A 24,532-nucleotide genomic window follows, 5' to 3' on the forward strand; every position below is an offset into this window, starting at 1 on the left:
ATCAACTTCCATTTTAGGTTAACTGCAGCTTGTTTCATCTGAACCCCAAAAAACAGTGGTTAATCTTAACTTTGGTTTGTTTGAAAGAATCCAACTTCAAACCACTGAAGTTATGAATATGGCTTGTTTCAACAAATCATAGTTAGATTAACCACAGCATGGTTTAGACACAACACTACACTGTAGTTAAAATTGGAACTGAAAGCTCCTATCACCTCTTTATAGTCTGATGGGAGGGAAGGAGCCCAAGGCTGTGACTCATTGCCATAATGATAAGCCACAAGAAACCACCTGGCATACATTACCGATGTTTAGGAGACAAAGTTTTCTCATACTGAGGAATTGATTTACATATAATTTGTTAACTGGATGTAACTCTAAGAAGTCAATTTGAAAATGTTGTGTTCACTAGGATTTACAGAGTTCTGTTTTCTAGGATTTTCAGTGTTTAACAGATCAGTTAAACAACATAGTGCCCTCCAGAAGTTATCGGACTACAATTTCCGCCATCCCTGACCTTTGGCAATGCTGGGTCCAGGCTGATAGGAGTTTTAGTCCAACAACATCTGGAGTGCACCAAATTGGCTACCCCTGGATTAACAGATTTAAAGTATATTAATTGCCAAAGAAGTTGCCTCCAATTTATTAGGGCAGCAGATTTGGGGTGGGTGGGGGAACAATTACTTTAAATACGGATAGTTTCAAAAATTATTGATAGCAGGCTCTACTATTAGAAGAGGCATTCACTCCTTAGAGGAAACCATGTCCTTCTAAATTGAAACATGATATGTGCAGATGTAAATAATCTATCAACTGACTAAATGATTAAAACAATGAAGTTTTCTTTAATTGGGTGACAGCCCTACTGTGGCACTGGATATTTTTGGAAAGAACTTCCCTGGAAACTACAAAATAAGATGGCAGTTCTAGCAAGTGTGGAACAGCTGGATCCCAAACTATTTTAAATGAAAGAATGAGAAAGATTTCTCTAGTCCCTTGCAAACCAAGAAGACACCAGAGCAATTTATAAACGTCAGCATCTTTGAAAGTACTACAGGATGTCTCGACTTTAAGCTGCACTTCCAAAAAAAACCCACAACCTCATACTCATAACTCTGCAAGCATTAAAGCTGGCAGATACTTTTTTAAAAAGTTCTACTCATTTCAAGTAAACAAGTGAACTAAATGTCCAGTGCTGGAAAGAATTATTAGTGGGTTCTCACAACAGGCGAAATATCTAATTTAAAACTGTGGATAATTTAACTAAAATAGTAAGAGAACTGAAACAAAAAGGGGGTGGGAATTAAAATTAAGAATGTATAGACACTGCCAAGAAAAATACTTATATTTCCTTATTTTTTAGACATTATGTTATTCCTATTTAAATGGTTTATATTCGCTCAACCAAAATTATTTTCCTCCTGGAATCTGGAGGGTTGCCAAGATAAAAGGAAATATGAGATCAATTTGTGCTTTAGTATATAACTAAAAATGGTTACAGATGAGGTTAAGCCATTTTTTTAGGTTTGCCACACACGCCTCTTTCTCTCTCTCTCTCTCTCTCTCTGTCACACACACACACACACACACGGCTTAAGTTAACTCAAATTCTAAAATACTGAGGACATAAACAAGGAATTTCAGTTTTCAGAAGCATTTATGAACAACCCTCCAGCAAAACAAGTTCAAACCTTCATCTCCCCACCCCCCATCCTGTGCCATAAGGCAGTATCCTTTATAGACAGCCGATCCATTTCAAGCACCAAAACTTGTTTTACTTATAACACTTATATAGAGAAATGCAATTTAAAAAAAAATCAGAACATATATACAAACAATAAAAACCACATAAATATCAAGATTACACATCATCAGCTATCTATAACAAAGGGATTTTTTTAAATTGTCTGCATAAGCCTGGTGACATATTTATTTTTATTTTTTTATTTATTGCACTTGTATACCGCCCCATAGCTGAAGCTCTCTGGGCGGTTTACAGCAATCAAAAACATTAAAACAAATATACAATTTAAAACACATGCTAAAATGTCTGGGACATAGAAAGGTTTTCAGCAAACACTTGAAAATGAATACTGAATGCACCTGCTGAATCTCTGTTAGAGGATTTCACAAAACTCTGCTGATAACACTGAACACTTGGTTTTATGTTGATATGAGATGAGTCATATCAACCAGAGGAACAACCAACAGTACTCCTCTAGATGATCTCAGTGATCAAGCTGGAATGTAAAGGTTCAGGCAGCACCCAAGGTACACTGGACTTAAGTTGCTCAGGGTTTTGCAAATCAAAACAAGAACCTGAACCTGTCTTGGCAGCAGACAGGCAGCCAGTGCCACAATGGTGACACATGTCAGCTGCATGCCCTCCATCAGCACTCTAGCTGCTACATTGTGCACCATCTGGAGCTTATGGACCAGGCCCAATAACAGACCTACCTAGAACATATTGCAGTAATTCAGCATCAAGGTCATCAGTAATGAACTACAGTGGTCAGGCTATCCCTGTCCAGAAATGAAAGTAGCTGATGAATCATCAGGGCCAACACCAGGCATGACTGGGCCCTTGGCATCAGCCTGTCCCAGGCCCCCTGCTCCCAGGCCCCCCTACAGACCACGAGGGACCACACCACCTACCTCTTTCTTTCTGTGAATACCCTGCATGCTGGGCGCGCAGGTCACTGCCATCAACCAAGATGGTGGCAAAGGTTTCTCTAAGGGGCTCATACCCCTACTGCCATCTTCGTTGATGGCATGCATGCACGCTAAACTACATTCATGCACATGCCTGCCATCAATCAAGACGGCAGTAGGGGTATCAGTCCTTTAGAGAAGCCTCCACCACCATCTTGGTTGATGGCAGCTGCATACGCAGCATACAGGGCATTCACAGAAAGGGAGGAGAGGTAGGTGGAACAGGTGGGCGCCGCAGGCCCACACGGTCTGTAGGGGGGGCTGTGAGCTCCGTCTCTATGATATGCGGCAGGGTTAGGAGTCAACCCTGCCAAGGATCACAGAAGAGGAGTGCTACCCCCATACCCTAAGGAGGGGCCCTTCAGGGCCTCCTCTGGGCTTCAGGGACCTTCAGCCATGGCCTAACCTGGCTGCCCTTTGGCGCTGGTACTGTAAATCATACAAAACTGGCAGAAGGCTCTCACAGCCACAGAGGACACTTGGGTCTTTAGTGACAAAGATGTATCCAGAAATATCCCCAAGCTATGTATCTGCTCCTTGAGAGGGAGTGTGACCCCGTCCCATCTAGAACAGATAATGTGCCTATCTCCTGGACACAGGGTAATCTGGGCAGTAATTCACAGAATAAATGCTATTATCAATATGCCATTTCTGATTTGTCACCCAGGGCACTTAACTGGGCCCAATGTTTGGTAGATTTTCAGAAAAATAGGTAAAATAGGTAAAATGCCAGCCTCAGAAAAGGGCCCACAAAAGAAACAGCGTCCAGGGCCAATCACTGAAATGTTTCATTCATTGGTTCTTGACAGCACCTGATATTTATTAGGCTCAAGCAATCCTTTCCTACATAGGTTGCAGTAATATTAGTAAAGCACTCTGAATGTCCCAAGTGTACTATATTCATGTTATTTATTTATTTATTACACTTTTATACCGCCCCTTAGCCGAAGCTCTCTGGGCGGTTTACAACATAAAAGCAATATACCATCACATTTGGTACAATTGATAGTAAAAGAAAACGAATATATCACATTTTAAATAAATACAACTGAACAATAAATCACAAGCAATATACATATCTTCAAAAACAAAATATAACAATTATAAAAATATCTAGACAAAAATAAAAGAAAACCATACATCACATTATAAAACATAAACCGAAGAATAAATCTCAAACAATATACAGTTCATCCAAAGCAGAACAAACAAAAAAAAAAAAAGGGGGGGGGGGAGAATAACAATTGTAAAATATGTCTAATAACAGTTATAAAATATGTCTCAAACAAAGTTCTCTATGTAAATTATCTAAGTTATGTATTATTATAGCTTCCTCTGCTGAGGAACCAACTGATATGTCAGTAGTGTAGTAGCAAATTCAGAAGTACAGAGTCCCCTCATGACAGTCATACTAGGCCCCCTCACAGCCATGCCCCTTTTTTCACTTTCCCTTGTCTCCCTTGCTCACCATGTTGACCAAGGCCACACTCCACTACAACAGATGTCCCTAGGAGCAAATCAGTATGAAATGGGAGGCTGTGTGTTAGGTATTGAGAAAAGCCTTCTCAGTGGCTAACTTACCTCCTTTCACTCTCTTTGGATCCAATCAGCACAAAAGGACGACTCTTCTCAGGAGCTAACATGCTCTCCTTTCATGATGATTGGCTCATACATAGGGACTTGGCTGAGACCCTGCTCTACAAAAAGTAAGGGGTCTATGGCCCTCTGCAACCCCAGACAACTACACTTCTGATTTAGTATCCCAGTGTCAGGCCTCCATCAGATGAGTCCTCAGAGGAGGAGGAGGAGGTGCAGAGTGCCACAGCAGACCCAGGAGAGGGAACAAGCAGAATCTCCAAAGGCGCAGCTCCAGACCTCCCGCTGCTGGAAAATGTTCAAGACACAGCTGGAGCCCCTCAGTCAGACTCACGGAGTAAACAGGAGGCCCCTCTGCCCCCTGCAGAACAAAGACGCCAACAAGTAACAGAGCAACCCAGGTGTTCTGGCTATTTAAAGTTACAAGCTCCTGGGAGCCGGAGGGCTGACTGCAGTCGTGTGAACCAGGGAGTGGAGTTTTAAAAGCTTCCGCTGGAACCAACGTCGGTCACCAGTGTCAGATCTTTGCCAGCCATGCCTGCAACCTGGACCCTTTCAAGTCTTTGAAGCCTGGACTGTATTACTGGAGTATTTGACCCTTGGATTACCTACTGACCTTGCTTTCTGAAAAACAGCTATTTGGTACTTGGAACAAAATGCCGGATCCTTCCTCATTTCCCCTCATTATTCCCTGGGCTTGGCAGATTTACAACCCCACCACTTTCTGGCCAGCTGCTGGCTAATTGTTTTGCGGCACCCCAGTCACCACTGTGCAGCTGGCAAAGACTGACACCCAACACTGGGGAAGAGATGAAATGAGAGGGGCTTTCCTCTGCTGATATTCAGCCCCCCTTCTGCACTTCTTTTTACGAGATGGGAAGGGCAGAGTGGCGGCTTCACTCTCATCTTGCTTTATATCAATCGTATTGATAAGCATATGCTTCCTTCTCCCTCCCAAATTCAACTTCAGAAAGGAAGAAGGGACATATATTAGCAGCTTCTATTATATCGAAAGCAAGGAGGCGCTAAGACAGGCACCAACCCATCCCCACCTTCCCCAGAAAACCAGTGTGGTACAACGGTAAAAGTGTTGGACTAGGACTGAGAACAGTCAGGTTCAAATCCCCACTCAGCCATGAAGCTCACTGGGTGACCTTAGTTCTGTCACACACACACTGTCAGCCTAACCTACTTCACAGGATTGTTACGAAGATGAAATGGTGGGTGGGGACATGTATACTGCCTTGAATTCTGTGAAGGAAAGGCAGTAACAAATCTAATAAACAACATTACATTAAAAAGTGCTGGTGGAGAAGATGTCAAGCTTCAGGGAAACTGTAGTTCTGCCCACCTATTGCATATGCTGGTTGGGGCTGACAGAATTGTAGTCCAAACCTTCTGGAGTTTTGTGACGGCTGCATTATTGGATCAGGGTGCAGAAGCAGGCACTCTTGCTGCCACCCTTCTTGGGATGCATGAGGATATGATTGCCCTCCCCTATGCAGTAAGCAAAGAAGGGCTTCCTGGGATTCAGCTGATAAAAGAAAACTGAGTCTCCCAAATATGTAAAGAAGTAGATTGGTTGGTAGTGAATTAGAAGATGCCTTTCCAATCAGAGCTTACAGGAGCTGGTTAGGAAAGGCGCAGAGGCAGACTCAGGTCATACTCCAGCTTGATTCACATTATTATTATCTTATTACAAAAAATTAAAGGCAACACAAATTGATTCCCCCTCCAAACAGATTTGTGCAAGCTGAAGAGATTTTGTCACTGGTTTCATACATATCCAAACTGCAACATAACCTGTGTTCACACCACACATATTACCCCACCCACATAGATGTTACAGTCTGGGACATTTGGCCACACTAGACACAGGAATATAGAAAGCTGCCTTAAACAGAGTAGGACTATTGGTCAGCCTGGCTCTGTATTGTCTGCACAATCATAGCTAATGGTCAAGAATGATGGAAATTATTGTCCAATAACATCTGAAGGGCCACATGTTCCCCACCCCTGGTCTTCATTGGCTCTCCAGGATTTTAGATAGGGTCTTCTCCAGCCCTACCTAAAGACACTAGGGACTGAAGTTGGGACTTTCTGCATGCAAAGCACATACTCTATCATGAAGATACAACTGTACCCCATATCAGACTATTCAGGCAACACTCATGAAGGTCAACATGAAAAAGCAGGCCTAACAGATCCCAAGAGCAGCCTACATTCACCACTCTGAAGTGTTGCTGGTTAAAGAGATTATGCCAATGGTAATCACTATCTTCCTTAGAACAGACAATACTCTCTTCCCCAGTGTCTCTATCTAATTTACATTTCCTGATGTCTTTCTTTTGCAAACATACATTTTCTGCCCAAGATCCAAAAGAACAAGAAGAGGAAGTCTGCAGCAAAGATGCTTCCTGCAGTTGTCAAAAATGATCAACAACTTCCTCAAACAGCAAGAAGCATAAGGACTGGAGAAATGAAGGCTGGGAAATATTGCTTCATTTTGCTTTGCAAACCTTTTACAGAACTGGCGATCAACAGAGGACATAAGTTCCAAATGTATTTTAATCCACTGTTTTGTAGATAAGTGTGTACCAGATTCTCCTACCATGATGGGTTTTTTTATTGCTGTTCTTTTTCACTGAAAACTTTGCATTTTATTTGTAACAATTTTTTCTTGTTAGCCACCAAGAGCCTTGCTAAAAAGGTGTCAGGAAAAAACATACTTCTAAAATCTTTATCCTAGTTGGTATCTATCTGGGAACTGAATTGATTTTATGTGTGTTCTGTTGTTTTAAACTGTTTTTATATTTATAATTTTTATTGGTTTTAAATATATGCAATTAACTGTTTTTACATGTTACTATATTGTAAATAGTTGTGGGATGCCTCATGGGAAGAGATTCATAAAAATAATAATATGCACACACACACACACGTATATATACACACAGAGAGAGGTTGGAACTAGGATACGCATAGTGGGAGAGGGGTGGGTTCAAATTCAGGTCCCTAAAAAAAGGTACAGTGACTCAAGAGAAATGATCTTGCTTGGTGGTCAAGAGCATGAGCTATGAGTCAGAAGTCTCAGGTTCAGATTTCAACTTAACCATGAACCTACTGAGTAATCTTGGGTAAGTGATTATGTTTTGGTCTCAGCCCCTCCATCTGTAATATCACTGATGATATTATGTGCACTGCCTTTCAGGATTGTGGTAAAGGTTACTGAGATATGTAGAAGAAAAGCTCTGGGTATAGAAGAGCAGCTTTGTGTAGCTAGGAAAAACACTTTATAAATATTAGTTACAGGTGAGACCTACAACAAAATGCTGCAATGTGGAATGCTCCTGTTCAGGATTCCAGCCAGCCATGCCCTCTTTCAGAATATTCAGTTCCATTTCCCCTTTTTCCTCAGTTTTCCATATGCCTCAACAAACAGACGTTTGTGACCACTGAGTGAGTCTTCATTTTCCTGTTTGTGGGAGGAAAGCAGGGTTGTCTCCTTGGGGCTTTTTTCTACTTCTGCAAACCCTGGATTTCCCGCAAGTACCCCAATACTACTTCTTATTTCTCAGCATTTATCATTCATCATTGGAGATCACTCGTGGCCGAGTAAGATGGTCTTCCAAGATAAGGTCTTTAACAGTGGGTCCATAAGTGACTGTGGAGGCCAATTCTGGATCCACACAGCCTCCCACAGTGAGGACATAGGTTTCCAGATGGATTTGCTTGGAAGACGCCTGTGTGTGAATTTGTTTTACGTGGGGAGATTGGCGCACGATGATCAACACACAATCTTGATAGAAAAAGACTTTGATCCAATGGCATAGGATACCATGACGATTGGAAGTCTTTTATCCGCTGCAGCCTTCATCCGCCTTCACAGCCGTTGTAACATACACATTGTTATCCTCTGTCTGTTCTGCTGTTGATGACTTTCTTGGATCATTCTTTGTCTGGTTCCTCTCCCTTAACTTTACCGCCATAGGTGACCCTGCTGGGAGTACATGACTCCTAATGGCATTGCTCACAGGGTTCATTGGAACACGCAAGCCCACTCACCACTACAAGGTGACGATCCAGAGGCCCTATTCTGGATACATAGTGATTGTAACTCTGCAACTGAATTCACTATTCACCTGAATTCACATATGCAAGAGAAACCTGCACCAAAATGTTGCAGCATGACATACTCCTTTTCCATCCACCCACCCATGTCCTTTTCTAGAATACTCCATTTCATGCCTACCAAGCATACTCAGTCCACACTGAGCCACTTTTGGATTCCATGTGGATGGTACATAAGAATCCACAACTGAAGAAAAAGTTTATTAATATGTAGGATAATGGTGATCAGTGGGGAAGGGGGAAACCTCATTTTAATTTGCTTCCCATGGCAGGTCTTATTGCATGATGATATGTTTTAAGAGTAGCAGCCCAGTAAGCACATCAAGCCATTTTCTTTTTCTCATCCTTTCTTGATAGTTGTGCGTGCCAACGGGAAAAAGAACACTACCCAATTAACAAGTTAAGCAGCTGAATATGTATAGCTCACTGTGAAGTAAATGCTGTCATATGGAGCAATTTAAAGCAGCCTCTACATGGCAGATTCAACCCAACAACTAGTTCTTACTTTCCAGCAGATGCTCAGGCTCAAATCTCAGCAAGTCTCCATAAGAAATCAATTCCATAATTGTGGGGCAATCAGTAAAGCGCTCTCTCTCGCTCGCTCTCTGCATGCTTTCCTCCTCTGAACACTTAGTTTAAGCTGGACCCGAGACCTTTGTGCTCCATGGGTGTTAGGGGGAAAAAACCCTACTTAGCTGGCAATACAGAACTGACACACTGCTTCATGCCAGAACTAGAAGATAGATATATTTGGCTCATGCAGAGAAACAAAATGATGCTGAATAAAACATCAAGAATTTCACACTCCTGTAAATCCACTGATACTGAGGTAGGTTACAATATGTGAATTTCATGCAACATTAACATGTGTTTTTAAGTTGTCTTTGGCAAAATGTGCATATGTGAGAAAGCATTTGCTCTGCTAAAAGAGCATGGATTGAAATTTCAATTACCATTTCCAAAAATATCTTAACAACTGCCACCTTTAGTCTCACATTGGAAATTGCAAGAACAGTGTCCCTAGTAATGGCATCGAGCCAAAAACATTCATTTATTTGTTATGCATATTGTGTCAATAAAACTATGCAAATTAGCAGTTGCCTGCCAGCTATTGGTAGTTTTCAGAGTCTTTTGTAAGTAAGCTACCCAACCAACTCTATTTTCATCTAACAGAGAGCATGCATAATTATATTGGAAACATGGACAACTAATTCTACTCAGACATTGCCAGTGAGGATGGACAGAGACGTCCTTTCAAATTTTCCTAATGGTCTGAACTGTAACACCAACCTGGACATTATCGACTCACCATCCCCATCCCTGTCCTTACTTACTTACCTACCTGGGGACAGGCCCCCCAAACCCTCCTAGCTATGGGCCCACTCAGGTAAGGTTCAGAACCATCTTCAGAATCATCTCCATGTACACTCCATTACAGTAATAAAATCTGGCAAAGTTTATATGATGGTGGACAACAATTTTCAGATTGCTGTTATTTGGAAAAAAAACAACTCCATCCTAAGCGATTATAATACCTGATTTTTTAACAGATATGGCAAACTGTCTAATACATTCTCAGAGCTCCCTTCTACCTTCAGCTGAAATCAGGAAAGATCCACCCCAACTCTACCTAACTAGTGCAGACCATTTACCTTTGCAAAAGAAATAAAAAGTACCATTAAATGATGCAAAGAACAAGATAGGCACCCTCAAAACAACAGTATTTCTCCAGACATCTATCCCACAAAAAACCAGTCACGCTTCTAAACTTTAATTGTGCTCTTTAGAGAGGATTTCCTGGGATTCTCAGAATGGTAAAAAATCACAATGGTCAGATAGTCATGAAACTTGCACTAAAGATTAAGCCAGCAAACCTTTGAACCATAGTTAGAAGCAGAATCCTCGTACAGATACTATTATGTGGGGAAAGATATGAAATGTGAATGTCTGGTGTCAATTTGGATCTGAAGATTTGGATACTCAGAGGAGAAAGGCTATTTTCCACACATTTGCTCCCAAGTAAGCAGAAATCCAGTTTACATTCACCCTTTTGGACTTTACCAAGAAGTTCCTAGCACATTGCTGTGTTTCTTATTGAGGATTTCCAGTCAACAACAAAACAAGCTGTTTGTTAGTGCTAGCTCTGATTCAGTCTAATTTCTCTATAGCCAGCCGAAATAATGAATAGCTTGCTCCAGAAGGAATAGCTGTGCTTGGGTATCTTTCCAATTTGAAGCAGCAAGGGGAGTAAAGGCAGGAGAGCTGGCATTCTGGAGGAAGCAGACCAGACCAGCCCTGGGATAAGGGCATGTACATGGGTTCCTCCTATTCTTTCATCCCAGAAGCTCACATAGCCACAGTGATTCTCCCTCCAGCAATGGCAGCAGAGGTGTAGTCATCCAGGGTCTCAGGGGGGTCTTAGACCCCTTAAGTTTTCAAGAGCAAGATCCCAGCAGGGTCTCTAAGACTCCAGCATCTGATGAGCCAATCAGCATAAAAGGGGAGAGTGTTAGCCACTGAGAAGAGTCTTCTAACATGCTTCCTTGTCCTTTCCTGCTGAGTGGAGCCAATCAGAGTGAAAGGAGATGAGTCAGCCACTGGGAAGACTCTTCTCGATAGCTAACACACTTCTCTTTCATGCTTATTGGCTCCAAGCACACCTGTTATGGTGGGCGAAGACATTAACAAACATCTCATTCTCAACCCAGCAGCAAAAGAGGAGGAGGAGGAGGAGGGGGCATGGCTGTGACTATCATGAAGGGACCCTGCACTTCTGAATTTGCCACTACACTACTGACACTATTCTTGATTCAAAAGGGTTTCCATTATTTTCAAGTGAGATTCCATTACCAAACCAGCTAATTCAGGTTATGCCATTATAGTTGATTGCGAGGTCTTGTGCAACAAAAGCACTTCCCCAAAAGACTGGACTTTTTGCAATTAGGAAAATGATGGGAAAATACACTGGGAAGTGTGGAAGAACACATGCTCTGATGCAACATCATCTAACCTCACTGCAAACAAATCAGAATGAATGCTCATTAAATAGCCAATGTCATCTAATTCCCTTGTAAACAAATCAGGAAGAATGCTCCACAAACAGGTCATCCAGAAGACCCAAAGAAGCAGGAAGAGTCAGCCCTTGGACTCAAATGTCTTTCAGGGGAAAACCACCCATTGTTTGAATTACAGGCCCTCTTACCTTTTGTGATGGTTCCCTTAGCTACTATTCTTAACAGGCTATGAAGTAGAGGTGTATAACATTATGCATAGTGGTGTGGTGTAAGTTGGCAGACAGAAGTTTCTCTCATAACACTAGAAGTAGGGATCATCCAATGAAGATGAATATTAGAAGATTTAATAAATCTACAAAATTTCAATCTACAAAAGAAAGTAATAAATGAAATAGCTTGGATAGCACTATTGAGATCTGCCAACATCACCACCCAAAAGAGGAAAAAACAGCTGACAATTCAGAACTTGATCTTTCAAAGGCATTTGTTTCTTGCACGTTTGCTAAATCCCGCTGAAGGAAAAGCACAAAATAAATCCATAAATATAGCTGAAAATATTCATACCTGCTATTTATAGTAACCTTAATAATGCAATGAATATTTTCCATTTACAGCGCTGAAACTTAGCTAATCTCCTCAGTTCCCTTTCCATGCTATTTCTCGTCTATGCTTCCGTTCATCTCTGAAATCTTGTAGAAGCAACAGGAGGGGAAAATACCAAACTGATGTTGGGTTATGGGGGATAAATGGGAAACAAAGTGCACTTGCAAGGTATGAAGAAGAAGAGTAAGCAGACAGGAAGCTGGTAGAGTGTATCAGGAAAATGAAGACATTCCTAAATAAGAACAGAAGAACCCTGCCAGATCAAACCAAAGTCCCATCTAGTCAAGCACCCTGTTTCCAACAGTGGCCAACCAGATGCCTCCAGGAAGCCCACAAGGAGAGCGTGAGTGAAATACTTCAGCCCTTCCGAAACCCACGGATGAGACATTTACTCCAACACCTCCTTCTCCCCTGTCTAGAACAAGATGTTTCCGATACAATTTGTAAGTAAGACGTCTGCTATCGCTTATGTTGGGTATTTCAAGAAACTGTTTGGATTACTTTCATACATCATGAAATGTGTCACGGACCAGACGGCAGAGTCCTCTTGAGGTGATGAAGTGGAGAACTCCGAAGCAGAAGGAAACAGCCATGCAGGGCACACCCCAGAAGCACTGCAACCCAAGCAGACTGCTGGGCCAGTGTCCCCTGCCCCCATGGCCAGAGGATACAGCACTGCCCTCCTTGGACTTGGAAGACTCCATGGAGGACCCAGGGTGACCAAAGACTCCCCCGCTCTGTTGCAACAAGAGACTAATAGATAGAGAGGGCTGGACCCTTTTAAGCAAAGCATATCTTCCAGTATGGGCAGGGCTCACACTCAGGAGGCAGCTGTGCGGCTGCTATATAGGGCTGAGGCTTAGTTTGGTCCCTGCTGAAGAAACCAAGGGGCTTTGTAGTTGTAGAGCACAGCCTGAGTCCTCCAACACTCACTTTTGCTTCAGTCTGTCTGGTACCCAGCCTGAACCTCACCCTGCATCAAGCCCGAGTTCTACCTTGCCTCGCCGTAGCACAGAGCATGACAAAATCTATCCCAGGTGGTAATGGTAGCATCCTGACTGGATTGTGTCATGTATCAGTAAAACACAATGCAATATGTGTGTTGCCCACCAAATGGCTAACTAAGACATAGCCCAAGGTTTATTTATGACCTTAAGTCTCCTTAGAACTATATTGTTTCAGTACAGCTGCATTAATTGTTTATCAAGTGCCAGCACATCAAAAACTCAAAGCACAGAACCAAGTATAACCAGTGGAGACTGGTGGCTCGGACGTCAGTGAGGTAGTGAATCCACACCAGGTTTCAAGGAGCTGTCAAAGGTGCTGACAGCTCCTTGAAAGTTTGGACTAAAACCCAGACCGGATTCACTGCCCCACTGACATCAGAACCACCAAGCTTCATTGAGTATAACACATATTTTTCAAGTTTTTTTTCTCTTGTCTCCTTTCAGGTACTAACGGAATTGAAAGTTTGCATCATCTAACCAGGAGAGAAAAATGAACCCCTCTTCTCCAGACCCTCTTCAGCTTGTAATGTGAAGACATAACTAAAAAGATTTGGCAAGCTATAACATGAGAACAGAACTGTTTTCATTTTTAATTCACAAAGCAACAAACATATACTATTAACATCTATATAGACAATGCTCTTTGTTTTCATAATTTTTGGAAAACATTTTTTCAAATCAAGATGGTAACCCACTGCAAGAAACCATGATTGCATATACAGGGAAGATCACTTGTGAAATAGATTAGTCCTAGATTAGTTCTCAGAGACTTTTTAAAAGTCACATGGATATGAGTCCTCATTGGAAGGCAAGGTTTTCAACCAATAACTGAATCACTCAGTTTCAATTTTAGCATAGTTCCCAATTTTAAAGCTCAGTGTCATCCTCTCAACATTTTTGCCTGGCAACTCTGTGAATCGGATCTTACCACATCACTCTTAAACCATCTGAAAAGTCTGAAATAAGGAAACAGTGATTTGCATTTGGAAATCTTTTGAATGAGCCTGGAACAAAATTGCATGTTCTAGCTGCATAAATGTGTCCAGTTTGTATCACTGGCTTTCAAGTAACCATGGATTTGTTTGGATTCTTTTGTTCTATGTGTTTTAACATGCTGTTTTTTAAGGAGTAACTCCCAAATTTTAACTGGGTCCTCAATTCTTAAAAGGGATTGAACCTGGGACCTTCTGAATGCCAGGCATGCACCCCTCCACCAATTACACTTGCTGTTTCCACTGTAAACACACACACAATATGCAATACTGTAAAAATATTAGAATAGGTTAGTTTCTCCTGTAGGAGTCCTGCCAAAATAAGTAAACCTTAGCTTCATAAACTTCTTAAAAAAATGAAACCTTGGTGGAAAAATATATTCTGTGAAGCATCTCACTTCCTCTACATTCCTACCTTCCCAATTCATAATTCTTCGAGGGACACAAATCGAACCACAAGACTTACTTGGTGACCATAAAGAGATCCTAGACTCAATGTACTGTATAATCTCCACAATCAAAGTCTGCTTTTCTTTTGAGAAAACTGTTTTTCTAGGTCCATGATTGCATGGATGAAGAACACTGCAGCAATTTTACCTGTCCAAACAGCCAATGTATTCATTATTTATTTATTTATTAAATTTTTATACCGCCCGACTAGCAATAGCTCTCTGGGCGGTGTACAACAGAAAATACAAAATACATCTCATAAAAAGTGCATAATAAATATTACAAAAACGTATAAAGTGCAAAAAATCAGATTACATAATATTTTAAAAATTGAAATTAAAACGCCATAGAAAAGAGGCAGGTCTTAAGCTGGCGCCGAAAAGACAGCAGCGTCGGCGCCGTACGCACCTCAACGGGGAGACTATTCCAGAGTTCGGGGGCCACCACTGAGAAGGCCCTAGTTCTTGTCACCACCCTCCCAGCCTCTCTATAAGTCGGGACTCAGAGGAGGGCCTTCGATGCAGAGCGCAGTGTCCGGGCAGGTTCATATCGGGAGAGGAGTTCCGACAGGTATTGTGGTCCCGCGCCGTGTAGGGCTTTATAGGTTAAAACCAACACTTTGAATCTGGCCCAGAAGCATATTGGCAGCCAATGTAAGCGAGCCAGAACAGGTGTTATGTGTTCCGACCACTTGGTCCTCGTTATTACTCTGGCCGCCGCATTTTGGACAAGCTGTAGCTTCCGAACTGTCTTCAAAGGCAGCCCTACGTAGAGCGCATTGCAGTAGTCTAATCGCGAGGTTACCAGAGCATGTACAACTGATGTAAGGTCCTCTCTGCTCAGGTAGGGACGTAACTGGGCTACCAACCAAAGTTGGTAGAACGCGTTCTGAGCCACCGAGGCCACTTGAGCCTCAAGTGACAGGGAAGGATCTAAAAAAACTCCCAGACTACGAACCCGCTCCTTTAGGGGGAGTGTAACCCCATCCAGGACAGGGTAGGTATCCACCACCTGGTCAGAGAAACCATCCACAAGCAGCATCTCAGTCTTGTCTGGATTGAGCCTCAGTTTGTTAGCTCCCATCCAGTCCATTATCGCGGCCAGGCAACGGTTCAGCACATTGACAGCCTCACCTGAAGAGGATGAAAAGGAGAAGTAGAGCTGCATGTCATCAGCGTACTGATGACAACACACTCCAAAACTCCTGATGACGGCACCCAACGGCTTCATGTAGATGTTAAAAAGCATGGGAGACAGAACCGACCCCTGCGGGACTCCACATTGGAGATCCCACGGTGTCAAGCAATGTTCCCCAAGCACTACCTTCTGGAGACGACCCGCCAAGTAGAAGCGGAACCACTGCCAAGCAGTGCCACCAATTCCCAACTCCGCGAGCCTCTCCAGAAGGATACCATGGTCGATGGTATCAAAAGCCGCTGAGAGATCGAGGAGAATCAGCAGAATTACACTCCCTCTGTCCCTCTCCCGACATAGGTCATCATACAGGGTGACCAAGGCTGTCTCAGTGCCGAAACCGGGCCTGAAACCCGATTGAAATGGATCCAGATAATCAGTTTCATCCAATAGCGCCTGGAGTTGGCTAGCAACCACTCGTTCCAAGATCTTGCCCAGGAATGGAACATTCGCTACTGGTCTGTAGCTGTTGAAATTTTCTGGGTCCAAGGAAGGTTTTTTCAGGAGTGGTCTTACTGCCGCCTCCTTCAGACAACCAGGGACCACTCCCTCTCATAAAGAGGCATTTATCACTTCCCTGGCCCAGCCAACTGTTCCATCCCTGCTAGCTTTTATAAGCCAAGAGGGACAAGGATCTAGTACCGAAGTGGTTGCACGTACCTGTCCAAGTACCTTGTTCACGTCCTCGAGCTGAACCAACTGAAACTCATCCAATAAAACATGACAAGACTGCACTCTGGACGCCTCAATAGGATCAACTGCTATAAACTGGGAGTCTAAGTCCCGGCGGATGCGTAGGATCTTATTCTGGAAGTGTCCAGCAAACTCATTACAGCGGGCTACCGATGACTCTACCATGTCCTGAGAGCCAGAATGAAGTAGCCCTCGGACAACTCTAAAAAGCTCCGCTGGGCGGCAAAGAGATGACTTGATGGTGGCAGCAAAGTATTGTTTTTTCGCCACCCTCACCGCTTCTAGGTACAGCTTAGTGGAACCACTTACCAGCACATAATTGCATCCGTCGGGAGTTCGCCTCCACTTCCGCTCAAGCCGTTTCCTATTTTGTTTCATCGCTCTCAGCTCCGGGGTGTACCATGGAGCTGCATGAGCTCTACACAGGAGAGGGTGCGCAGGAGCAATCGTGTCAACAGCCCGAGTAATCTCAGCATTCCACAGTTTGACCAGGGCTTCGACAGGAGCACCAGTCTACTCAGCCGGAAAATCCCCCAGAGCCCTCTGAAAACCATCAGGATTCATTAGTCTCCAGGGGCGGACCAATTTAATAGGTCCTCCACCCTTGCAGAGGGGAAAGGCCGCTGTAAGTCTAAACTTCAGCAAGCGGTGATCTGTCCATGACAAAGGGAGAGATGTAAAACTCCCTACATCCAGATCACCATCTCCATGTCCAGTCACAAAAATAAGATCTAGAGTATGCCCCGACACATGCGTTGGGCCACTAACATATTGGGACAGCCCCATGGTTGTCATGGAGGCCATAAAGTCCTGAGCTGCCCCAGATAGAGTAGCCTCGGCGTGAATGTTAACATCCCCCAGTACCAATAATCTGGGGGACCTCAGCAGCACCTCCGAGACCACCTCCGTCAGCTCAGTTAGGGAAGCCGTTGGGCAGCAAGGTGGGTGGGAGACAAGCCGAAAAAACAGGACCCCAACCAGCCCAGACAACCGGCCACAGCAGCGACGGGCAGCAACAGCAGCAAACAATGGAGGCGGCAGTGGAACGCAGCAACAGCCGCAGCAGCAAAAACGACAGAGGCGGCAGCAAAAAAGCCCAGCTGCAGCAAAAGCCCCAAGCCGGAGCAGCCACGGCACCGGGAGAACCAGCACAAGCTGGCACAAGCCAGGGTGGAAGGCAAAAGCACGCCCGCCACAGCAACACCGGCTGCACCGAAGAGCACAGGAACATCAGCAGCAAAGAAGGTAAAGGCCATTAACATCCCCGAGCTAAATTAACTGCGTCTCCCGGTTCCTCACCTCCAATCAAGTTTTAGAATATCAATCACTGGCACATTAGTTGCACAGAAGGAATATTTTTATTAGATTTATATCCCACCCTTTCTCCCAGTAGGAGCCCTCCAGTAAGAAGCGGAATTATGTTGCAGTGTTGGAACTATAGCAGCAATCTACCAACCAATGAAATGAACCAATAGGAATTAATCAGTCTAAGAGAGTCAAGTTGCTTTGGGGTACTTTCTTGTTCAATTCTATGTTCTTAATACTTTAGACCAATTTAAACAGTTTAAACACAAAACAGAAAAAAAAATAGGAAAAAGGCAGTAGTGGCCAATGGGGTGGCACGGGTGGGGCTGTGGACAGATAGGGTCTGCCACAATGCACCGCACCATGCCGAGCTCCCCATGCCTCCCCCTTTTGGTAAGCAGCAGTGATCTGTGGTGCTGGGAATTTTCCTATGGGGAGTTTCCTAGTAGGCAAGGAGTGTGCCAAGTGATAGAAAGTGGAAGGAGAAAGCAAAGGGAGTAAAGTGCCAATTGACAGGATCAATTTGTAAATCATCAAGTCAATATTTCTCTTTGAATGGCATGCACCTGGAAATACTGGATTACAGCATGCATGTGTATATTATCCAACACTAAAAAAAAATAGTAAGAGAAATTAAATTGCAAAAAGAATTCAGAATTGATCAACTCACATTCTCAGTGACCACTATGGTCTTTTAACTCTTGGGCAAGTTTCACTTCTCTGTAGCTGCTAGCAGCAGTCCTTTTGTTTTTCCCTTCCCCCACCCCAGTAATTATTGCCAACCTTCCTGAGTCCCAAATGATGTTCATAAATTGGGCAACTGTCGTACATTCACCTGGACTTAGCCAACTCCTCATACATACAGAGAAACTCCAAACAAGAGACCCACCAAAGCAGCTCCCAGAAGCTATTTTACATAGCAGACACAGCAGCTAGAAATGGCAGCTGAAAAGAGGGACTGTTACAGGAAAGTCACACAGTGAATGAAAATGAACAGAACACTTGAAAAGTAGTTCTCAAAAGTTAGAACAAAGAAAGGGCACCTGAGATTTTCTGAACTTTCTAGGGAGAAATTCTGGCAATTGATTCTAGCACGTTCAACAGAAGTATTTTCCTTCAAATATATGCCTATGAGGTCAAATCCCAGGTTTAAACAGTGACAAGTGCATTCCAAAATGCATTTAACTTGTTTGTCATCTTATAATCTTAGGGGAAAAGTGTTTTAGTGATCAACATTCATCGCTATGCAAAAACTACAACAACAAAACCCCATCTCAAGCCAGAAAGGCCTATTCACACATTACCTACTGAGAATTCTAAACCCAGAAAGAGGATTGGATGTAGTCATGGATGCACTCTTCTCCCACTCCCTCACAATCAGCAAAAAAGAATATGTGATCCAGCTGGCAGTCATTCATTGGCGATCACTCGTGGCCAAGTAAGATTGTCTTCCAGGGTAAGGTCTTTAACAGTGTGTCCGTAAGTGACTGTGGAGGCCAATTCTGGATCCACACAGCCTCCCACAGTGAAGACATAGGTTTCCAGATGGAAGATGGTCACGATGAGGATTTGCTTGATGTGCCTTCCGCTTAGCTTGTTTGTCCCGTTTGCCCTATACTCGTGCTTCTTCAAAGTCCATGGCACCTTTGATAATGGCCAACCAAATTGGGACGCTCATGGGCCAAGGCTTCCCAGTTCTCGATCCTTACATTACATTTTTTTAGATTAGCTTTGAGAACATTTTTAAACCTCTTTTGCTGGCCACCGATATTCCGTTTTCCATCCTTAAGTTGGGAGTAAACTAGCTGCTTTTGAAGACGGTGATCAGGCATTTGAACAATATGGCCGGTCTAGCGAAGTTGATGTTGGAGGATCATTGTTTTAACACTGGTGGTCTTTGCTTCTTCCAATACGCTAACATTAGTCCGCCTATCTTCCCAAGTAATTTGCAGAAATTTCTGGAGGCAGCGTTGGTGGAATCTTTCAAGAAGTTGGGAGTGGCGTTTATAGATGGTCCATGTTTCACAGGCGTACAGTAAGGTTGGTACTACAATGGCTTTGTAAATAAGCATTTTTGTCTCCCTGGGAATATCCCAGTCCTTGAACACTCTATGCTTCATTCGGGAGAATGAGGCACTCACAGAGCTCAGACGATGCTGAATTCCGGCATCGATGTCAGCTTTAACAGAGAGATGGCTGCCAAGATCAGAAAAGTGATTGACATTCTCCAGCATCACACCATTAAGCTGGACTGATGGTGCTACAGAGGAATTGGTTCGCACTTGCTGATGAAGCACTTTGGTTTTTTTGATGTTAAGCAACAGGCCAAGTTTTTCATATGCTTCTGCAAAGACATTTAGGATAGTTTGAAGATCTTCCTCTGAATGTGCGGAGACTACATTATCATTGGCTTATTGAAGTTCAAGTACAGAGATTGTAACTACCTTACTTTTTGCTTTCAGCCTACTGAGATTTAAAAGCTTTCCATCTGTTCAATATGTGATTTCCAAGCCAGTGGGAAGTTTCCCCTCAACAAGGGGTAGAATCATGGCAACGAAAGTAGCAAATAAGGTCAGAGCAATGACGCATCCCCATTTGACGCCTGATCCCACTTTGAATGGATCACTTTGAGAGCCACTGTTATCCAAAATTGTCGCCGTCATGTTGTCATGGAGGAGTCGCAAAATATTCACAAATTTATCAGGGCATCCAATTTTCAGAAGGATGGTCCAGAGATCAGTTCGATTTACAGTATCAAAGGCCTTAGTCAGATCAATAAACACCATATACAGAGGTCGGTTTTGCTCCTGGCATTTTTCTTGAAGCTGTCGTGCAGCAAAGATCAAGTCCACTGTCCCCCTGGAAGGGCGGAAACCATTTTGGGATTCAGGGATGATGTCTTCTGAGATAGGTAGGAGGCGATTTGCGAGGATCCTTACAAGGATTTTACCTGCGGTAGCTAGAAGAGAGATGCCTCGGTAGTTTCCACAGTCTGTTCTATCACCCTTCTTGAAAAGAGTGATAATTATGGCATCCCTGAAGTATTCCGGGATCTCCTCCCTCATCCAGATTTTTTCGATGAGTTTATAAAGTTGTTGTGTAAGTTCAAGCCCACCTTCTTTAAAGACTTCAGCAGGAATCCCATCAGGTCCACTAGCTTTGTTATTCTTCATTTGATTAATGGCTTTACTGACTTCATCCAAATTAGGGGATACTGCAAACTCATCTCTAATTTGTTGTTGCGGGATTTGCGAGAAGACCTCATCAGCCACAATAGAGTTACGATTAAGGATGATGTGGTAATGCTCTTTCCAACGCAGTGCGATAGACTCTTTGTCCTTTAGAAGTTTGGTACCATCTATTGAACTTAAGGGATTTGTACCATAATTTGTTGGTCCGCAGATGGCCTTTGTGGCATTAAAAAAGCCCCTTACATTGTGAGCATCTGCAAAATGCTGGATTTCTTGAGCTTTCTTTATCCACCAGGAGTTCTTAAGTTCTCTAGTTCTTCTTTGGACCTCAGCCTTTGCACTGGCATAGATTTTTTTCTTAGCAGCACAGTTAATGTCTTTTTGCCATTTCTGGAAGGCTTCCCTTTTCTTGTCAATGATATGTTCAATCTCATTATCATTATCATCAAACCAATCCTGATGTTTCTTAGTTTGGTATCCAATAGTTTGTTCACATGCTGCAATAATGGAAGTCTTCAGTTTAATCCAGTGTTCCTCAACGTTTTCAGGGAGTTCTGTAGGTAGATGTTTCTTTAGAGTTGTTTGGAAGCAAGCTCGCTTAATAGGATCTTGAAGGGCGTGGATGTTCATTTTACGCCTTGGTTTTCTTCCTTGGAGCCTACATTGAGGAACAATATTCATGGCCATAGTGGATCGAATTAATCGGTGATCTGTCCAGCAGTCATCGGCACTCGTCATGGCCCTGGTGAGGAGTACATCACAACGATCTCTGGCACGGACAATTACATAATGCAGGAGATGCCAGTGCCTCAACCGAGAGTGCTTCCATGATGTTTTAAATTTATCTTTCTGGTGAAAGAGTGTGTTTGTAATAAGATTATGCTCTGCACATTTAGTCAGAAGTAGAATTCCATTCAGGTTGCTGTTGCCAACTCCTTCTTTCCCAATGGTTTCTGGCCATAAATCAAAATCACGCCCAACTCTTGCATTGAAATCGCCCAAGAGGATAATTCTATCCTCCTTAGGTATCTCTGATAAGATGGTGTCCAGCTGTGTATAAAGATTTTCCTTGATGTCTTTATCAGCATCTAATGTTGGTGCATAAGCACTTAGAATAGTTGCATGCTGGTTTTTGGCAAGTTTTAATCGGAAAGTTGAGAGTCATTCATTAATACCAGTAGGAACTTCTGACAAGAGCTTCACAAGATCATTTTTAATAGCAAAGCCTACTCCATGTATTCGTTGTTCTTGTTCAGGCAGTCCTTTCCAGAAGGTATAACCTCCTTTTTCTTCTTTCAGTTGTCCCTCTCCTGCTCTTCGAGTTTCTTGGAGTGCCTATGTCAATATTAAAAGGTCTCAATTCCGTCGCAATGATGGCAGTCCTGCATTCAGGACATTCACTATCTGTATCGTCCAGCAATGTCCGTATATTCCACGTTCCAAAGTTCATTTGTCTTTTGTGACAGCTAAGTGGTGACCCCACTGGACGCGGTGATCCAGTCAGGAAGAGAGATGAGGCAGACTATGTTTAGGGCACGTTTTCTAGCCCCCTCCCCATATGGGGTGAGCAGAGTAGATCCTGAATAGGACTGCTCAGTTGTGGATACATCTGTCGAACTACTCAACTGCCTTGGTCCTTGAGCCAGGACGACTGTGTCTGTATCCACTGCCCATGTGCTGGTCCATGACTAGGAGCTTCCGGATTTCACAGTCCTGCCCCAGTTGCCATTCGCCAATTGCCATGGGACTTTTGGGTTGGGTTGGGTTGGTTGGCAGGCGCCTGTGTGTGAATTTGTTTTAAGTGGGGAGATCGGAGCACGACGATCAACACACAATCTTGACAGAAAAAGGCTTTGATCCAATGGCATGGGATACCACGACGATTGGAAGTCTTTTATCTGCTGCAGCCTTCATCTGCCTTCACCCGCCTTCACAGCCATTTTAACATACACATTGTTATCCTCCACCTGTTCTGCCATTGAGGACTTTCTTGGATCATTCTTTGTGTGGTTCCTCTCCCTTGACCTTACCGCCATGGGTGACCCTGCTGGGAGTACAAGACTCCCGATGGCATCGCTCACAGGGTTCATTGGAACACGCAAGCCCACTCACGACAGCAAGGTGACGATCCAGCTGGCAGTACTGATTTGAAGGCTGCATTGCCCTCATAACACCAAATTTTATACAGTGTTGGATCAGGGAGAAGGTGCTTCTAGGTGAGATATTGCTTTTGCTCCCCAGAGTGAGATGTCTGCATAGTAAGTAATATCAGAACAGCCAACATAATTAGTGCACACTCTCATACTTCCCCCCCCCCGCCCAGTTTCTGGACCACATTTTAATGCGAGGGTCACCAATGCAGTGCCTACAGGCACACATACACCATCAGAGGCCTCCCCTGGTGCCCACAGGATGCTCTCCCCCTGCTGAAACAAGGCTTGAATGAAGTATTTTCTTGTAGCCATCTTGAATTGGGTCTGGAAGTTCACTGGAAGCCAGTACAGCACTTTCAAGACCAGTGACACATAATCCCGTTAAGCTGCCCTACTTACGAACCCAGCAGCTGCATTCTGCACTAACTACAGCCTCCAGACCATCTTCAAGAGCAGCCCCACATACAGAATATTACAGTAATCCAGACAGATATCACCAGGGTATGGACAACTGAGGCCAGGCTATCCTGCTTCAGTAATGGCTGTAGCTGGCGAATTAGCCTAAGCTGGGCATAAGCATCCCTAACTAAAGAAGGCACTTGGGACTCCAGTGAGAGGCTGTATCCAGGAGCACTCCCAGATTATAAACCTGATCTTTCAGGGAAAATGCAAGCCTTCCCAGAACAGGTTGTACATTTAATTCCTGGACTTGGGAACTGCCCACCCATATCACTTCCATTTTATCAGGATTCATCCTCAGTTTATTGGCCCCCATCCAGCCCATCACTGCTTCCACACAGCGGTCCAATAGCTGCACAGGCTCTGATTCAGCTGACATGGAGAGACAGAACTGCATGTTATCAGCATACTGATTATCACTGGGTTCCAAATCCTCAAGTGACAGCTCCCTACGGTTTCATACAGATGAACGGCATAGGAAACAGAATGGATCCTTGTGGAACTCCACAACTCAGAAAACATTTGCTCTGGGGAACAGTCTCCTAATAATACTTTCTGGTACCAACCCTAAACGTAAGAGTAGAACCACCATAATACAATGCCTCTAACTCCCACCTCCCCGAGTCATTCCAGAAGAACACCATGGTCATGGTTTTGAAAGCCACTGAAAGATCAAGCAGAACCAACAGGGTAACACTCATCCTTTCTCTCTCCCAATAAAGCTCATCAATCAGGATGACCAAGGCTATTTAAATATTAAAATTGGGCCTGAAAACAGACTGAATGGGTCCAGATAATCTTCTTTCTCCAGGTATACCTGCAGCTGGCTGGCCACCTCTCCCAATCACCTTGCTTAGGAAGGATTAGAGATTGGGTGGTTACTTTCTAAAACCTCTGGAACCAGGGACGGCCTCTTCAATAGAGGCTGCCCCACCACCTCTTGAAAGACTGTGGGCATAACTTCTTCCCATAGTGAGGCATTAACCCTGGACCCATCCAGTCAATTCACACCTACTAGACTTTACCAGTATG

At 43.6% G+C, this 24,532-nt stretch overlaps 1 protein-coding gene across 6 annotated transcripts in view; it reads right to left on the minus strand.

Moving 5' to 3' along the window:
- The window catches only part of DOCK4 (dedicator of cytokinesis 4), a 386,414-nt gene that overhangs the window by 297,405 nt on the left and 64,477 nt on the right, over positions 1 to 24,532 (minus strand). For 3 of the 6 annotated variants that reach the window (XM_061640009.1, XM_061640008.1, XM_061640005.1), the window contains exon 1: positions 4,294 to 4,356. The exons of the other annotated variants lie outside the window; for them this stretch is intronic. In XM_061640009.1, coding sequence (XP_061495993.1) covers positions 4,294 to 4,355 — 62 coding nt within the window. In that variant the 5' untranslated portion in view covers position 4,356. Of the gene's footprint in view, positions 1 to 4,293; positions 4,357 to 24,532 lie in introns of those variants that run through there. 6 annotated transcript variants of the gene reach the window in all.

The sequence above is a fragment of the Rhineura floridana genome, chromosome 8 (assembly GCF_030035675.1).
Source record: "Rhineura floridana isolate rRhiFlo1 chromosome 8, rRhiFlo1.hap2, whole genome shotgun sequence".
Classification (NCBI taxonomy): domain Eukaryota; kingdom Metazoa; phylum Chordata; class Lepidosauria; order Squamata; family Rhineuridae; genus Rhineura; species Rhineura floridana.